Here is a 16,776-nt window from a genome sequence, read left to right on the forward strand (position 1 = left end):
TCACTGCCACTTCGAGAAAAATCTCCCCAGTGGCACCTGTGAGGCGAGAAGGGGCCCCCTGCCCGGGGGACAGGGCACCCTTTGTGGTTTGCTGGAAGATCTGTAGAGTTGTACAAAGCAGCACCGATTCGCAGCAGAGGCTCAAGGGACCTCTGCAAGGAAAGACTAATGATGGGGGAATGTCTTTCCGTACACTGCGGATATGTGTTGCTCTGATTGGTTGATAAAAGAAGCCATTTGGCCTATGACAAGACAGCTTAGAGGCAGGCGGGAAATTCAAAGAGAGAGCCAGGAAGAAGGCGGGGACAGACGCCAGTGAACTGCCCAAGGAGCAACATGTAATGGGACGCAGGTAAAGCCATGGAACATGTGGCGACACATAGATTATAGTTATGGGCTAATTTAAGACATAGAGCTAGCTAGCTAAATGCTTGAGCCATGGCCTTGCGGTTATAATTAATGTAAGCCTCTGTGTGTTTACTTGGGGGGACACAAGTGGGAGAGATTTGTCCCAACCACGGGACACAGGAAATCTTCCAGTTACAGACTAAAGCTCCGAACCCTTTTCCTTGTCACTGAAGTTAGTGGCAGTGTACCCAGAGAGCCCACGAGGTCAGCTGGCAGGAAAGGCCCTCAAAGAAAACCTGGGAAGGAAGTGGGGCCTAAGGCTCCACCCTAGGGTGCTCATCTCGGGGCTCACTGAGGAGCCTGAGGAACAGTGAAGAATGAGTGCTTGGGGGGATTTATGGAAGAGGTGACAGTATCTCTGTGCCCGGAGCAGGGACGTATGCCTTCTGTACTTCATGGGTCCTGCAATCCATGGAGACACTATGCAGAAAGACCCAGAGCCTCAGGGCTAATGGCTGGCCAGCCATACAACCCCTCTGAGCTACCAGGAAGTTTCTACGGAGTGAAATAAGCTGACCTTGACCTCTGGTGTGGAGGTCTCAAGAAAAAGACACTGGGCTTCAGCTTGAACTGAGTCAGAAGAATCAAAAGTTTAATGCTAGCCTGGGATTCATGCCTCCAAAATAACCATTAATAACAATATAAATAAAAGACAACTCCTAACCTCCCTCAGGACTCAGTTCTAATGTTGGCCATGAAACTTGTCCTGAACTCTACCCCATCGCTTTCCCGTGGCTCTTTACTCATTTAGTGGGCATTACTAGGCACCTACTACGTCCTAGAGCCTGCCTGGGCAATGAGAGTCACCCGTTGCTCCGTGTGTCCTGTCCCTATGGTAACGCTGCTGCTGCACTACTGCAGAAGAAATTTCTGGAAAAGCAGAGTCTGAGAAGCCCCACCCAATCCAACCTCACTGCGGGGACAGCCTGAGTGGAGGGGACTTGGAAACACAAAGGCCAGGACTCTGTTCTGGAAGATAAAGAGGGAAATGGGAGGAGAGGGAGGAAAGGAAGAGGCTCCCGAAGGTGACCTCCCTGGCCCCTTCCCTGTGCAGTCCTCTTGTCTGAGTGTGACCTGCTTCTTTTTTTTTTTTTTTTTGATTTATTTATTTATTATGTATACAGTGTTCTGCCTGCATGTGTCCCTGCAGGCCAGAATATGGCACCAGATCTCATTACAGGTGGCTGTGAGCCACCATGTGGTTGCTGGGAATTGAACTCAGGACCTCTGGAAGAGCAGTCAGTGCTCTTAACCACTGAGCCATCTCTCCAGCCCGTGACCTGCTTCTAACACGCATGACAAAGGGGCTGGGATGTAACACTCATGACCACGTAACATGTGACATACATGACATGCATGAGCATGTCACATGTGACTCTGCCTTAGAAGAAGAATCGAGGGAGGGCTCCTGGTCAGCCTTGAGGAAGCCGAAGCCATGTAATGAACCAGCTGTGAAGGGGGCAGGAAGCAGGGAGCTGCAGATGGCTGGGGACAGAGGGTAGCCATCAAGAAGCTGGCCCTTGGGGCTGGGTTTGTACCTCAGTTGGAGAGGGCTTACCTAGCATGTCCAAAGCCCTGGGTTTAAGCCCCAGCACTTGGTGTGGTGGTGAAGGTCTATAATCCCAGTGCACAGGAGGTGAGGGCAAAAAGGTCAGAAGTTCAAAGTCATCCTTGGTTACATATTAAATTTGAGGTCAGCCTGAACTACAGAAGACCATGTCTCAAAGCAGTAACACATACACACACACACACACACACACACACACACACACACACATACACGCACATACACGCGCACACACACACACACACGCATACGCACACGCACATACACGCACATACACGCACACGCACACACACACACACACACCACGCACACAAAAACAACAGAAGCTGGGCCTTCAGGCCAACAGCTGCATGGAACCAACTTCTGCCCATGGCTTGAGGGAGCTTGGAAGCGGATTTTTCCACAGGGGAGCCCCCAGATGGGAAGAGGCCCAGCTGACCCTGCGCTGGGACCCTGAGAGACACGAGTTACGAAGATGAGAGACTTCGTCAGGCTTAGACTTTGGATACAACAGACAAAGGAGGCTGAAGACCCCAACATGCTCTCCCAGCTGCCAGAGAAGTTGCTCGATTTGCGACCCACCAACTTAGATAGGACAAGGGGTGTCCCCAGGAGTGGGGGACTGAGAAGGTGGCTGGACTGTGGGATTGCGAGAGCAGAGGGAAACAAGAAACAGTGGTTCCGAGAATTCATGAAACGTGAAGAGGAGTGGCACCTGAGGGTGCCAGGACTGAATCATGGTGAGACCGGAGAGACTCGGGGGTGCCATTTGGGAGGTTCGGAGCTGTATGAACGGCTGTGCCAGTCACTCTGTCAAAGAGAAGTTCCCAGGGGAGGTGACGTGTATGCTGTAGGTTCTACAACCCCTGACAGCAGGAACAGAGGAAGAGGCTTCATGAAATGCCTGGGCCTCAGAGACGCTTTAAGAAGTTAGAAACAAGTATGCAATGCCCATCATGCACCGGGCTGTGCCTGACCATATGCCGTCCCACAGCAGCCCCGTGAGCAGGGTGATCTTCCCATCTTGAAGATGCTGCTCAGGCTCCCATGCCCATCCAGGGCCAGTGAGAGGGCAGAGACTGAAAGTGGTTGGCACCAAGACTGGCGACCTAAGTTTTATCCCTGGAACCTACATGCTGGAAGGAGGGGACTCCTACAAGCTGTCTACTGACCTCCACATATACTCACTGGCGTGTGCTTCACCCCTCCCCCCAAATAAATCACTGTTGAGAGCACACACATCTAGGGAGGGATCCCAAAGGTCCTGCTTTTTCCTGGAACCCTGTGCAGGATCCCAGCTCCACCCATCTCTCCCTCACTGTGATTCCCACATAGACAGCTAAGGGTAGGCTGCATTCGCCTGGGCTAGGTTGGAGTAGATTCTGGACAAAGGAGGTCCAAGAGTCAAAAGATAGAGATTGTGGGAGAATGGCTGAGATGGATGCCAACTAAGCCCCACTGGCCTCGACTTACCCTCACTGGACCTCCCTGCTCTATCCCCTCCCTCTGCTGAGGCCCTCCAAGGAAGTCACTATCATGCCTCTCTCCAGTCTCATGCATCAACAAGAGTACCAGGTAGAAGTCGGTGTGAACTTGCATACAACCCTGTTAATGGAAGAGGCTTCCCGTGAACCACGACCGGTTGGGATAAGCGGCCACCCCAGGGAGGAATGCTTGCTTGCATGTTATCACCATGGGGCATTACAAAAGCACCCGGATCCCGGAATGAGCCATGCCAGATGTGACTGAAAATTCATTTACCTGGTGGTTCTGACACATCCAGGGTTACAGATGTGACAAGACAGGCTGTCACCCATAACTACCAACAAATAAGGAGCCAGGAGGATTTCACAAACAGGAGCGCGAGCATGAATGCGGGTGAGACTTTAAAGAAGAGAGGGTCTGGGGCAGTGTAAGTGAAGGTGGGAAGTCACCATGACATGTGGCATGCTTAGCAATGACTCGGTGGCCAGCTTGGTTGCAGGGCCTGGTTTGGGACCAGTCGGCGGGTCATCCCGGAGATGAGGTGGGAGCCGACAATAAGACTTGGCATCTCACTGGAGCTGGCTGTGTCCTCTGATTCCCTGAGGCAGATGCTACAGAAAGCCACGGGCTCCTCGGGCACAGCCAGGAGCCCCTGGAGTGGGGGCGCAACAGCCCTCCAGCCAGCTGGGAGGCTGAACACCAACACAATCAGGTTTAAAAAAAAAATCAGAACACTGTGAGGCTTCGAAAGCTCACCCTGCCTAGAGTCCCTTGACGGTTCTGGTGCAGTTACGTCCAGGCTGAGGACTGGCATCTCTCGATGTGCCTGGAACCACCCGAGTGGTGCCCATACCAGGGTGATGCTCCCCAGGCCAGGAAGGCCAGCCCAAGGCTGACGGACTGCTCAGGGGACGGTGGTGGATGGAGCATAGACTATAGTCTTGTTTAAGAATTAAAGGGGAAAGGCTCAGGAATGAGAGGAATGCATCATTCTGGGGCTTGGATATGGCTCCGTGGTAACAACTTGTTTAGCATTGGTGAGATCCTCCAGACCAGGAAAACAACAACAACAACAAAAATAATACATCATTTCCCCCACAAAGGTTGAATTCTCTCTTGGTAGGAAATGTTAAGGCACGGCCATTTCTCGGTGGCATGGCTGCTCCATGCCGGTCCTAACTGCATAATAAACAACGGAAACATGAACACCCTGGCTTTTCTCAAGTTAAGACAGCATTCCTGTCCCAGTCAGGAGGAGTGTTCTGGTCTAGTGGAGGAAGGAAGGAGCTAGAGGGCTGGACAGATAGACACCCGTCACCAGGAGCACAGACTGGGGAAAGGTGTCTTACCCCAGGCCATAGGACAACAGGCGGCAGGACTAGACGTAAGGCCACAGACTTCCAAACAGGATTTTTCTTGAGCTAAGTGACAAGGCCAGGGTGAGAAATCCAACCTGACTACAGGGTCTGCTGTGTGTGGTGTCTGTGTTCTGCCTAACTGCCCAGGCAGCCAGGACAGCGGAGGTACGGCAAAGGAGCAGAAATCCACCCAGAAGGAAGCCTGTCTCACTTCCTTAGCTGCTGGGGAACTGTGTTTCCCTGGTCAGTCTTGCCTAGAGCCTGCAAGCAACTTGAGTTCAGAGACTAAGTTCTGGGTCTGCAGTACCCATCAGGACAGAGTACCTGGCAGGCATGCGCAGGAGTGCCGATATAGCTGCTGACTCATTAGACAAGTATTCTAAGATTGCAGTCCTTGGGAAGATAGAGAGACAAAGCGACAGGTGAACACACACAGACTAACAAAGAACTGTAGGTGTCTGGAGGGAGGGCAGAGCAGAATGGATCTAGCAAGGACGGTGGGGAGGGCTCGCTGGAGGGGGCCTGTCTAAGGAGGCAACTCTATGCTGTTGAGATACAAAGGAGAACTAGCAAAGGATAAAAGGACTCCAGGCAGAAGGAACAGCATGTGTAGAGGCCCCAAGCCAGGGACCAGAGCCTCACAGGACTGGTAATGGTGGGACATGAGATGTTTCCTGAGACTGTTCTGGCCACTGGGTGGGAGAAGAGATGGCTATGGAACTGAGGTGTGGTGACCAGCAGGGTGCCTTTGGGTATGGATGAGGAAGAGAGAGCTCTGTGCCTGTGTGGAGGGGTGTTTTATCTCAGAGATAGTCAGCTCAAGCTGTTGACAGTCTGGTGTTGGTTGAGGAAGGAGCCATAGGGCTGGGGCCACCTACGGACAGCAGAAAGTCAGGGGACACTCAGTGCTGGGTAAACTCTCTAGTTGGTGACATTGAACTTCAATTCTGTGAACCATCCATGGCAGAGGCCTCAAGTAGTTGGTTAATAGCCTGTGGGACTCATAGGAGAGATGGGGTGCTCTGCTCTTGGGGTTACTGAGATTATAAGTGGTGATAATTTTTGTTTGAAATGTCCCTCCAAGCTCATGTGTTGAAGGTTTGGTCCCAATGCGGCCGTGTTCAGAGGTGGGGTCTTTGGGAAGTATGGCATGGGGCTCTGAGCTCATTCACTGACGGGTTCTTAACTTATTGGGGTGTCGGGACTACTAACTGGTGGTGTGCTCTTGAGGATCTATTGGGACAACAGCTCCTCCCTTCCTCTCCCTTTGCCGTTCAGGTGCCACAGACTAAGCCGCTCTGCTCCACACATGCTCTCCGCCATGATGCTCTGCTCACCCCGGGCCCAGCGACCGTGGACCCAAACCTCTGAAAAGGTGAGGGAAAAACCCTTCCTTCCTCAAGTTGATTTTCTTGGGAGTTGTGTCACAGTGATGACCGAAAGCTTACATCAAAGGAGGCAATGATTGGTGTGGGTTGAGGAATCAGGGAGGGATTCTGAAGGGAGGTGGCAGAAACAGCTGACTGATGTGCTGGCTGGAAGCATTGTCTGGACCTCACAAGAACGGGCCAGCTCTCCATAGCAGAGAGCCCGGGACGTTGGCACCAGGGGGCAGAGCTCCATGCCCTCCCCCGCCCCTCCTCTCACCTGGAGACCACCAGTCAGAGCCCTGTGCCCTCCCCCGCCCCCCAGTCAGAGCTCCATGCCCTCCCCCGCCCCTCCTCTCACCTGGAGACCACCAGAGGTAGGATCAGCATCTTCAGCATCCTCATCAAGAGTTCACCAGGGAACTGGAAGTAACTAATCTCCTAGAAACACAGCGAGATCAGGGTCAGAGCAGGTGCTCCAGACTCCAAAATCGTGTTTCCTTACCATCTTCAACGCACTGTCCGGTCTGCACGCTCCTGTCTGGCATCTGGACAGCAGGAGCCAGCGAGAAGAAACCGATTTGGAGCCAAACAACCTGGATCCTGGTGAGCCCCTCCTTCATAACCAGCCTGATGGCCTTAGCCCTCTGAGTCTCCTTATCTCCAACAGGAGGATGATAATCACTTCATTGAGTCACTGGGAGGCTCCCGTCCCTGATGTAAGTCTGCTCCATTCCCCCCCCCCATCCCTGGTGTACAGTCTGCTCCATTCCCCCCCATCCCTGGTGTACAGTCTGCTCCATCCCCCCCCCCCTGATCCATGGTGTACAGTCTGCTCCATCCCCCACATCCCTGGTGTACAGTCTGCTCCATTCCCCCCCATCCCTGGTGTACAGTCTGCTCCATTCCCCGCTCCGTCCCTGGTGTACAGTCTGCTCCATCCCCTCCCATCCCTGGTGTACAGTCTGCCCATCTACCAGATTGTAAGTAGGAGGAGGGCAGGGATGCACGCTGTCTCTGCAGCCCACGCTAAACCAGGCATCACTCTAGGGTCCCCAAAATGGACTAAGCAAGTTCCTGCCCCAGAAAAGGTCCCAGTCTAGTTAGTGAGGAGAATGACCAATAAACCACAGCCTTCTCACAAGCCAGTAAGATTCCCTCCTCTAGCTTACCCCCGGGAAATACTGGCTTTGGAGGCAGAGGTTCCCTTCGGTGTAAAAGAGCCTCCTTGGGCCTTTCATGGCCACCGTCTCTTTGTCCAGACAGCTTGTAACCATCATGGTAGAAATGAAGATATTCTAAAAGGACACATGTGTCCTTCCTTTTGGCTATCATACCACTGAGACAATATACCCCAAGGAATTGAAATTTCCCCAGGAGCCTCATGTTGGGAGAAAAAGGCTGAAGTCTAGTGCCAGTCAGAAAAAGAACTTGTCTCCCTGGAGAGATTTCGTACAGTTCTGATGACTTTTCAGACCATCTTGAAGAAGAAAGAGGAGGCCAGACAATGATGGGTTGATGATGGTGGGAACAGCCAGGACCGCTTAGCTGCAGGTACCCCTTGACCTCTCTTTATTCTTAAACTTTCATGGCCAGACCGTGAAGATGGCTCCAGAGGCCACTGGCCTCTCTGTTCCTCTTCCCAAGGTGGCCACATGGGATGAAGCTTCGGTTTCTGCCTTTCACTGTCACTTGTTTCTTTAATTGACCTACTGAGGGTGACGCTGAGCCTAGCTTATGAGGGCTGCCAGAACCTCGGCTTAGCCCCTACCGGCTCTGGCCACAAGCTCCTTCCCAGTGGCAGTCCCAGGAGAGAAACCCAGCTGAAGGACTGCCGTGAACAACTGAGCGTACCTTCCAGATGACAATGAAATTCTGTCCTTTACTTGTTCTACAAAATGACTTGTGGATTGTCTGGAATTCTAACACAACTGGGGGACTGTTTCTAGAATGTTGACTTCAGGTCTTCTGTTTCTGGCAATCCTTGACTGGGACCCTTCTTCCAGAGAAAGGATGTGGGGGACAGGCTGAAGGATCTGCAGACACCATCCAAGGTACATTTGGGTGCCTGAAACTATCTTTTTTTTTTTTTTGGTTTTTCGAGACAGGGTTTCTCTGTGTAGTTTTGCGCCTTTCCTGGGACTCACTTGGTAGCCCAGGCTGGCCTCGAACTCACAGAGATCCGCCTGGCTCTGCCTCCCGAGTGCTGGGATTAAAGGCGTGCGCCACCACCGCCCGGCAGCCTGAAACTATCTTAAAACCTAGTGCCAAGCCAGGTGTGGTGACGTACGCCTTTAATCCCAGGACTTGAGAGCACAGATAGGCAAATCTCTATGAGTTCCAGGCCAGCCTGGTCTGCATAGTAAGTTCCAGGCCAGCCAGGGCTTCATATTGAGGCCTTGTCTCAAAGAAAAAATAAGTAAAAACAAAGCCAGATGTAATGGCTTATTAATGACCTGATGACTTGAAAAGCCCCAAGCCATAGGATGGTGGTGCTAGATAGATCCTACCCAGGCCACTCACATCATAGACAGGAAGCTGACCTTCGAGAGGAGGGAACTTGCCACCTAGTGACATGTAAGAGAGAGATCTGGGTTTCCTAGGTCCATTATTTACAATGTGCCAGAAAAATCCCACAAAATACACTCACTATGTATCATGTCTGTGTTTTTGTGTGTATGTAGTACTGTATGTGTAGTATGTGTATTAAACCTGGCTCTTGTACAGCTGACTGTTTCATCTATTTTTTGCATTAATTATGTGCGTGTACATGTGCGTGCTTGCATGTGTGTGCATGCGCACGCATGTGTGTGTGTGTGTGTGTGATGGCATGTATGTGGCGGTCAGAGAACAACTTGAAGTCACTTCTCCCCTTCCACATGGGCTCTGCAGGCGAGCACTGTTACCTGCCCAGCCACCTCACAACCGCAAGGTTAACAGTATCTTAATCATCAAATGCTGCTCACTGCTGAGCCAAGCAGCATCCTTGCCGCCATGTCCCATTACTTATACAACTTACAAAATTATTAATTTTGTCCCTGAAATTAATAGTTGACTGTCTTTTATTGGCTTTGTTTTCTTTGAGCTTCTCATTAATTTCTTCCAAATGTTTTTATCTGTGAAAACATCTAAGCAAGCATTCCATACGACAGAAGCACATCCGTTCCTTTTTATCTCATCTGGACTTCAGGCCGGCAGCTTTCTACCTTCCTGTTCTGGGGTGTGTGTGTGTGTGTGTGTGTGTGTGTGTGTGTGTGTCTGTCGGGGGAGTCGTGTCTCAAGGCCCAGCTGCTGGCCTGGCCTCTTGACTTCCGTTATGGGGTTTATCCTGCACTGGATCCAGTGTTTCTGGAGATGTTTGTTTCTGTTCCTATTCTGGTGGAACATTTCCTTCCTGAGAAAAGACGCAGAGGGCAACTTCTGAGGCCTTCAGTTAAATTGCCTCGGTCCTACTCGTCTAACAATCTGGTTATATTTGAGATTCTTACTGGAAAACAATTTCCTTTTCTGGTTTTTAATTTATTTTATTAGTATTGTGTATGTGCGTGTGCGTGTGCGTGTGTGTGGTGCATGTGTGGGCACACAGGCCAGAAAACAGCTTTGGAGAGTTGTTTCTCTCCTTCCACCTTTGTGTGGGTGGACTCCAGGGATCAAACTGGTTGCCAGGCATACACAGCAAGCACCCCCACCTGCTGGGCCATCCCCGGCCTTCCTTCCTCTTCCGGTTCTAAAGGGATGCTTTTCCTTAAACTGCCGGTCAGTTCCGATGTCTTACAGGAGCCTAGCCTTGTTCCCTTAGTACCACTCAAGGCTCGTCTGTTTTTCCCCATTTTCCTGTAATTACATAGTGATGTGCCATTGTCAGGGAAGACGTTCCTTCCTTTTCTTTCTCATCTGTACTTTTACTCTGGGATGCTTTCTTGTATTCACTGCAAATTTTCTCTCCTCCATTTTTCTGTTGGACGTTCTTCTTTTTCATATTTCATCATTTAGTTTAATTTGTCAGATTTCTACACCTCCTTCCCAGACACTGACATTTTGATATTGATTCTTGTCTTCTAAAATTCAAATACTCTTTTTTATTCTTGATGGTTCCCTCATTTTTTAAAAGTTAATTTATTTTATGTGCATTGGTGTTTGTGTGTCTGTGGGAAGGTGTCAGACTCCCTGGAACTGGAGTTATAGACAGTTGTGAGCTGCTGTGTGGGTGCTGGGAATTGAACTCAGGACCTCTGGAAGAACAGCCAGTGCTCTTAACCTCTGAGCCATCTCTCCAGCCTTTGTGCCCTCTTTTCAACATCTGTGTTGGTTTTTTTTTTTTTTTTTTTTTTTTTTTTTTTTTTTTTTTTTGGTCAACTTGACACAAGCCAAAGTCATTTAGGAAGAAAAACCTCAGTTGAGAAGGAAGGGGTTGGAACAGGCCCGAGCATGGCAAACATGGCTCTGGCAGGCCTTGTCTTTCTCTTCCCTATTCCCTCTTCCTTGCTAAAAACTGTTAGATTACACTCCTAAAGCTAGCCCCCAATTTGGCCACTTCCTCCTCCTGAGGCTGACCATCAAGGTCCAGCTGTCAAAGTATTGAAGTCCATCAATCAAAAACACCCTTTTGGCCACCCTAATTAGCATGTCCATTCAAAATTAAACACCTCATGCTAACACAGGGGTTTCCCCTTTATAAACTGCCATTTTCCCTATGGGCCACATCTGTCTCCTCTCTATCCAGAGGCAGTCCTTTGTCCCACTCTGGGACAAATACCCCCAGCCCCTTTCCCTTGTTCCCTTCCCCTGCTCCCTCTTCCTCTATCTCCTGTCTTTGTCTCTCATCTCTGCCCTCTGTCCCTCTGGAGCAAATAAATCTCCTTTGTGCAGAGAACTTGGCCTTGGGGGTCCTGTGGCAACTGCAGTCCTTTCAGAGAAAATGCCTCCATAAGATGGGCCTGAGTCGAGTCTGTGAGGGCTCTTCTTGATGAATGATTGGTATGGGAGGGCCCAGCCCACTGTGGGTGATGCTACCGCTGGGCAGGTGGGCTTGGGCTGTATAAGAAGGCCTGCTGTATAAGCAAGCCATGAGGACCAAGTCAGTAAGCAGCACTCCTCATGCTCTCGGCTTCAGTTTTGGCTTCCAGGTTCCTGCCTTGAGTTTCTGCCCTGTTGCTTTGGTTGTGGTGTTTATCACAGCAACCGAAACCAAACTAAGACAGTGTCCAATGTGCTGCTGTTCTTGTTTGATGTTTGTGGTGCTGGGGCTGTGACCTGTGACTTTATGTACACCAAGCACACAGTAACGTTGAGCTACACTACTACCCCTACATCCCAGTTTTTTTAAATTGCATTTATTTATTTACTTGTGTGTATTTGTGTGGGCACACATGTGCTACATCCTGCATGCATGTGGAGGTCAAGGGACAACTTTCAGGAGCCAGTTCTCTCCTTCCTTTGTGTGGGTCCTGGGGATTGAACTCAAGTCATCAGGCTTGACAGCAAGCACCTGTACCTGCTGAGTCCTCTTGACAGCCCCGTTCTGGTTTATGATAACTAGCTCTCGTGTCTCCAGAGATCTTAAGAAATACATTTTCTGAGAAAGGGCCTCACTATGTAGCTCTGGCAGGCCTAGAACTTGATATACAGACCAGGCTGGTCTTGAACTCACAGAGATTCACCTGCCTATGCTTCCCAAGTACTGGGATGAAAGGTATGCACCACCACTCCCAGCCCTTAAGAAATGATTTTAAGAGTCTCCAGAGGGGCCTGGTGAGATGGCTCAGTGGTTAGGAGCACTGGCTGCTCTTCCAGAGGACCCAGGTTCAATTCCCAGCACCCCCATGGCAGTTCACAACTGTCTGTAACTCCTATTCCAGGGGATTCAACACTCTCACACAGACATACATGCAGGGAAAACACCAATGTACATAAAACACAAATAAATAAATGTTTAAAAAGAGTCCTCAGAGACCCTCTTTTCTCTTCATTTAGTCTCCGGTTTTGACATTTGCAGCTTTTCTCGTATTTCTAGTGACTTCTGCTCATAGGTAAGTATGGAGTACGAAGCTTCTGGGCCTGTCACTGAGGGTCCCTCAGGGCAGAATGATGGGTGCAGCCTGCAGGGAGGGGACAAAAGCCTGCTTTCTCAAAGAATTCATAGGCCTCTTGTGAGGCTCCAACAAGAAGCCTGTGCCTAAGCCCGGCTGTCACTGTCCCAGGGTTCTGCTGGGGAGGCTGCCCATAGAATGCCAGTGTCTACAGATTGCTTCAAGCATGCACCTCACCACTGCCCCTTTCTTACTTCACACGGGAGGGCCTGATGTCCCTGAGGCAAGCTTCTCTGAGCCCTGGGCAGACCAGAGTTAGACACAGTAGAGAGAAGAGTCCTCTGACCATGTGGCCTGGAAGAGCTCTGGTGCCGATGTACCTGCTGTCAACTCCTTGCTTGGCCCCTGCTTTGTCCTTGCAACTCAGAGCCCTTGGGAATCCTGTGAGAAAAGCCACTCAGTATCTGCTCTTATGGGCTAGGATGCCAGCCTCCTGGGCTCTCCTAGAAGGGACTAGCCAGTTCCATCCACTTCCCATACTGTCTAACCGGAGTTCTTTCGCATCGACTCTATGTTCTCTTTGGTTTGGGTAGTTTATGTCCTTGAAAATCAGGGCTGATGAGATGGCTCAGCAGGGAAAGGGGCTTGCTGCCAAGCTGGCAATCTTTTAAGTTCAGTTCCTAGAGGAGATAACTGATTCCTGCAAGTTTTCCTCTGACTTCCACACATGCTCTGTGGAGTGTGTGTGTGTGTGTGTGTGTGTTTGCAAGTGCATGCCTATGCACACACATATACACACAAAATAAATGCAATGATTTTTTGAAATTTCATCAAACTCCTAGGAAGGGAAGGAAATGGATGTAACTATAAATCTTCAGGACTTAAGTGGAAGTCTCAAAATGTCTCTATTTTTTTAATGAATTATTTGCATCCAAAGATAAAATCACATTAATTTTGTGAGTTTCATTTCACAAATAGAACATTTTACCATTTTCCAAATTGTTTATGATTTCTGCCTCTTGCATAAGCTCAAACAATTGGAAGGGTTTGCTGTCTGAGTCACGGGCAAAGAGACCAAACAGAAAAACCCTGGCGTTCAGAGGACAGTGCTCAAGAAGCCACTTCCTGCCAAACAACTGTTCTCACACTCCATCCATGCCTCCTTCAATGTGTCTGGCAGGTTAGTCCAGACCTGAACGCACGGGGCACCCAAGCAGATGGGGAGGGCGGCTCTGATGCAGGAGGCCCCAGACAATTGGGCTTTTACTAACTGACATTCCAATTTGTCTTCACAAAATAATCTTCCTTCAGGAAATAGATAGTTGCTGCTTTGGAACCCGAGTGCAGATTGAAGAGTGCCAGGGGAGTCCTGGGAGAGAGGGTTTATTTCAGCTCGCAGGTGGAAAAGATCCAGCCAGAGGCAGCTGTTCACAGTGCAGAGTCACAAGTGGAGAGGGTACTTGTGCTCAGTTGCCTTCTTTTATCCAACCTGCCCTCCTCCCCCACACCTGTGGGATGGTGCTGCCCACATTCCAGGTGGACCTTCTCTCTTCAGTTAAACCTCTCTGCAGACAGCCTCCTACACTTCCCCGGGTGTGTTACCATGGCGATTCTAAATCAGAGCGGTCAAGATTAGCATCACAGGGAGACAGGACAGGGGGCAAATGGTGTCCAGTAAGTGCTCACTGTCCACCAGACACTGTAGTTCTTTACTCCCTTAACGATTCTGGAAGATACACATGCTCCCTTTCCTCCACAGATGAGGAAAGTGAGGCCAAAGAGGAGCGAGGCCTTAGCCCAGCCATTGTGGGTTGAGCCCACTCTCTTTAGTCCCTTTCTTAATCTTTTTATCTCCTTGAACACAGGATTTAGCTCTACTCCACTTCCTGGTGCCCCTTTTTCTCAATCTGCACATTTTGTATTTTTGTTTGCTCAGCTTGCTCCTTTTTGTTATAAACCTTCATTAGAGTTACCACTAGTAACCACACAACAGAGTCTATACTAGGCTGTTTTGAGATTTCCTCTGCCAATGGAATTAATCTACTGCTTTTCTAACCTAAAGTACCAAAGCCTAAATTCCACCAAAAACGTGGTCAGGCCTGTCACAGCAATACCCCAGTCCCTGGTACCAACTCTGTCTTAGGGTTTTTATTGCTGTGAAGAGACACCATAACCATGGCAACTCTTATAAAGGAACACATTTAATTGGGGCTGGCTTACAGTTTCAGAGGTTCAGTCCATTATCATTATGGTGGGGAGCATGGCGGCATGTAGACAGACACGATGCTGGCTACATCTTGATCACAAGTCAACAGGAAGTGATCTGAAGCTTTGGGTGTGGCTTGGGCATATATGAGACCTCAAAGCCCACCCTCACAGTGACACACTTCCCCCGACAAGGCCACACCTATGCCAACAAAGCCACACCTCCTAATAGTGCCACTCACTATGAGCTTATGGGGGCCGGTTACATTCAAACCACTACATTCCACTCCCTGGCCCCCAGAAGCTTGTGACAATCTGTGCTTCTGGAGTCATTGCTTCTTCCTAAGTAGCTTCAGGTGGTGAGCAGGGTTGCTTGGTGACCAGGGGTGGGGACACCATCCCTTTAATGGAAGATCGAAGTCTGAGTCTGAAGCCTGGCTCCAGCTTCAGGACTGTGTGAGGTATCAGAAGGATGAGGAATCTGTGGGGTCTGGACTCTTCAGAAGCCTCCTGACAGAATCTCCTGAAGACAGGCTCCTCAGAGCCCTCCTCGGCAAGTCTCCATGGTGCAGCCATAACCAAAATCCCACTAAGTGGGTCTAGGGAGAACTTCTCATCCTCAAGCCCCTCAAGAGCTGATCCAATCTCTCTTTCCCTATTCTCAATATTTGATCCCTTGTCTGCACTGGGCAAGGGCCTCATTCCTCACGTCTTCTCTCTTAGTTATTTCCTGCCCGCTGGCCCATCCCTCTGTGCCTGGGCTGTGAACCCCAGCTGTCTCTCTGTGGAGCTCCGGCTTGTCTCTCCAGCAGGAGGTCTTGACACCTGACTCCATGGTCCTGAGCTGTGTCTTCCTTGTTGACATCTGTGATGTCTTCTGTAACATCCCCAGTGTCTTCCCTGGAGGATGCATTTACGCGGCAGCCAATCTACTTCACCTGTCTCCCACTTCCCATCAGCCACACCCCCTGAAGTTTCCTCTGTGGGGACACCGTTCTCACACCTTTCCTTTCAACTCAATGTCACTCACTACCCTTGCAGTTACCCTGTCTGGCCCACTACCACCCCACCACCCCATGTTCCACCCAGGCCAGGGATGGCTCCGAAGATCTGCTCCATCTTTCTTCCTCCCCATGGCTTTGCACAGTTGTCCAAAGCCCGTGTCTGATGATGGGAAACTTACAGCTCTTGGTTCCTGAACTCCAGCCCCTTAATCTCACTGTATATTCTAACCCCCCCACAAAAAAAAGGCTCGATTCATTGCTCCCAAGTTTCACACACCCTCGAGCCTCATCCTGCTGATCCTGCTGCATAGGAAACCCACCCTGGACCCCTGGTCATGAAGGACCTGGTCATGAAGGGGGGTGTTCTCTGAAGACCCCTGGTCTCCCCACCCTTGCTTTCAACCCTGTGTTTTTTCAGTGGTATGTCTTTGCCCCTGACTACCTCCCCGAGCTGGCTTTGTGGCTCTGTTGCGGCTTTGCCAACCATTTTCCTGACATCTCATACTAGTGGGTCTTTTTCACACCCATGATCTAGATGGGAACATTGAGGCCCAGAGAAGCAACCGAGCTCCCCTACTGTAACGACACTGGGAGCCCCAGCCCTTCAGACCCACACACCCTGGGGGCCTGACCTGTGGTGAGAGGCGTTGGGTCCTGAGGAAGAAGCCAAGGAGGCAGCCCACGATGACAGACAGTACTGACAGGATGAGAAGCCCGTTGTGTCTACACACTGCCCGTCCTCGAGCCAGGACAGCGCCCAGCGCCATGCTGAGCCCGGCTGGTTGGCACCATTCCATGCACTGTAGGATGTGGCCCAGGTCTGGGCTGGAGGCACAAAGCCTCTCGACTCCAAGGTGAACAGAGTCCTAAGCACCTACTGCTGGCCTTGCAGCCATGGTCTGTGCAGCCACCCAGAAGGAAGCCACAATCCTATTACCAGCTGCATCATTAGGAGCTGGGAGCAGATTAGGGCCTGGGAAATTAGAGCAGGCCACGTGGTCGGCGTGTCCAGTCCTCAAAGCCAGATGCTCCTCTTGAAAGGGCAGGGGACCAGACACCATTGGAGGAAGCAGAGGTGCATCACCCCACCTCATTCCAGAAAGATGTGAAAACATGGCAGTGAGGTGCCAGTCACGGCCAACCTCAGTAAGTGTTGGGTGGGCATCTGACGGCTGTCCTAGAAGCATGTGGTTGTATTAGCATGGTCCCTGCTAACGCCAGTTCCCAGGAGTAAGTGCTGTGCATGTATCACTTTGCCAGTGCACATAGAGGCGTCTGTGGAAGGAGCGAACGCTGGGTGCCAGGCTTGCCCCTGGTGCTCCTGCCAGTCATGGGGACTCAACCCCACCACCT

General features: G+C 50.6%; 1 protein-coding gene across 1 annotated transcript in view; it reads right to left on the reverse strand.

Annotated features, from left to right (window-relative positions):
* Window positions 1–16,220, reverse strand: part of Slc1a7 (solute carrier family 1 member 7) — a 45,565-nt gene extending 29,345 nt beyond the window's left edge. The window contains exons 1-2 of the mRNA XM_052717844.1: window positions 16,056–16,220; window positions 6,547–6,626 (exon numbers count right to left, since the gene is read on the reverse strand). Of these exons, the coding sequence (XP_052573804.1) occupies window positions 6,547–6,626; window positions 16,056–16,220 (245 nt within the window). The remainder of the gene's footprint in view (window positions 1–6,546; window positions 6,627–16,055) is intronic.
* Window positions 16,221–16,776: the final 556 nt, after the last annotated feature.

Source organism: Peromyscus californicus, unplaced genomic scaffold, assembly GCF_007827085.1.
Source record: "Peromyscus californicus insignis strain IS unplaced genomic scaffold, ASM782708v3 Scaffold_5__1_contigs__length_169319896, whole genome shotgun sequence".
Taxonomy (NCBI): Eukaryota; Metazoa; Chordata; class Mammalia; order Rodentia; family Cricetidae; genus Peromyscus; species Peromyscus californicus.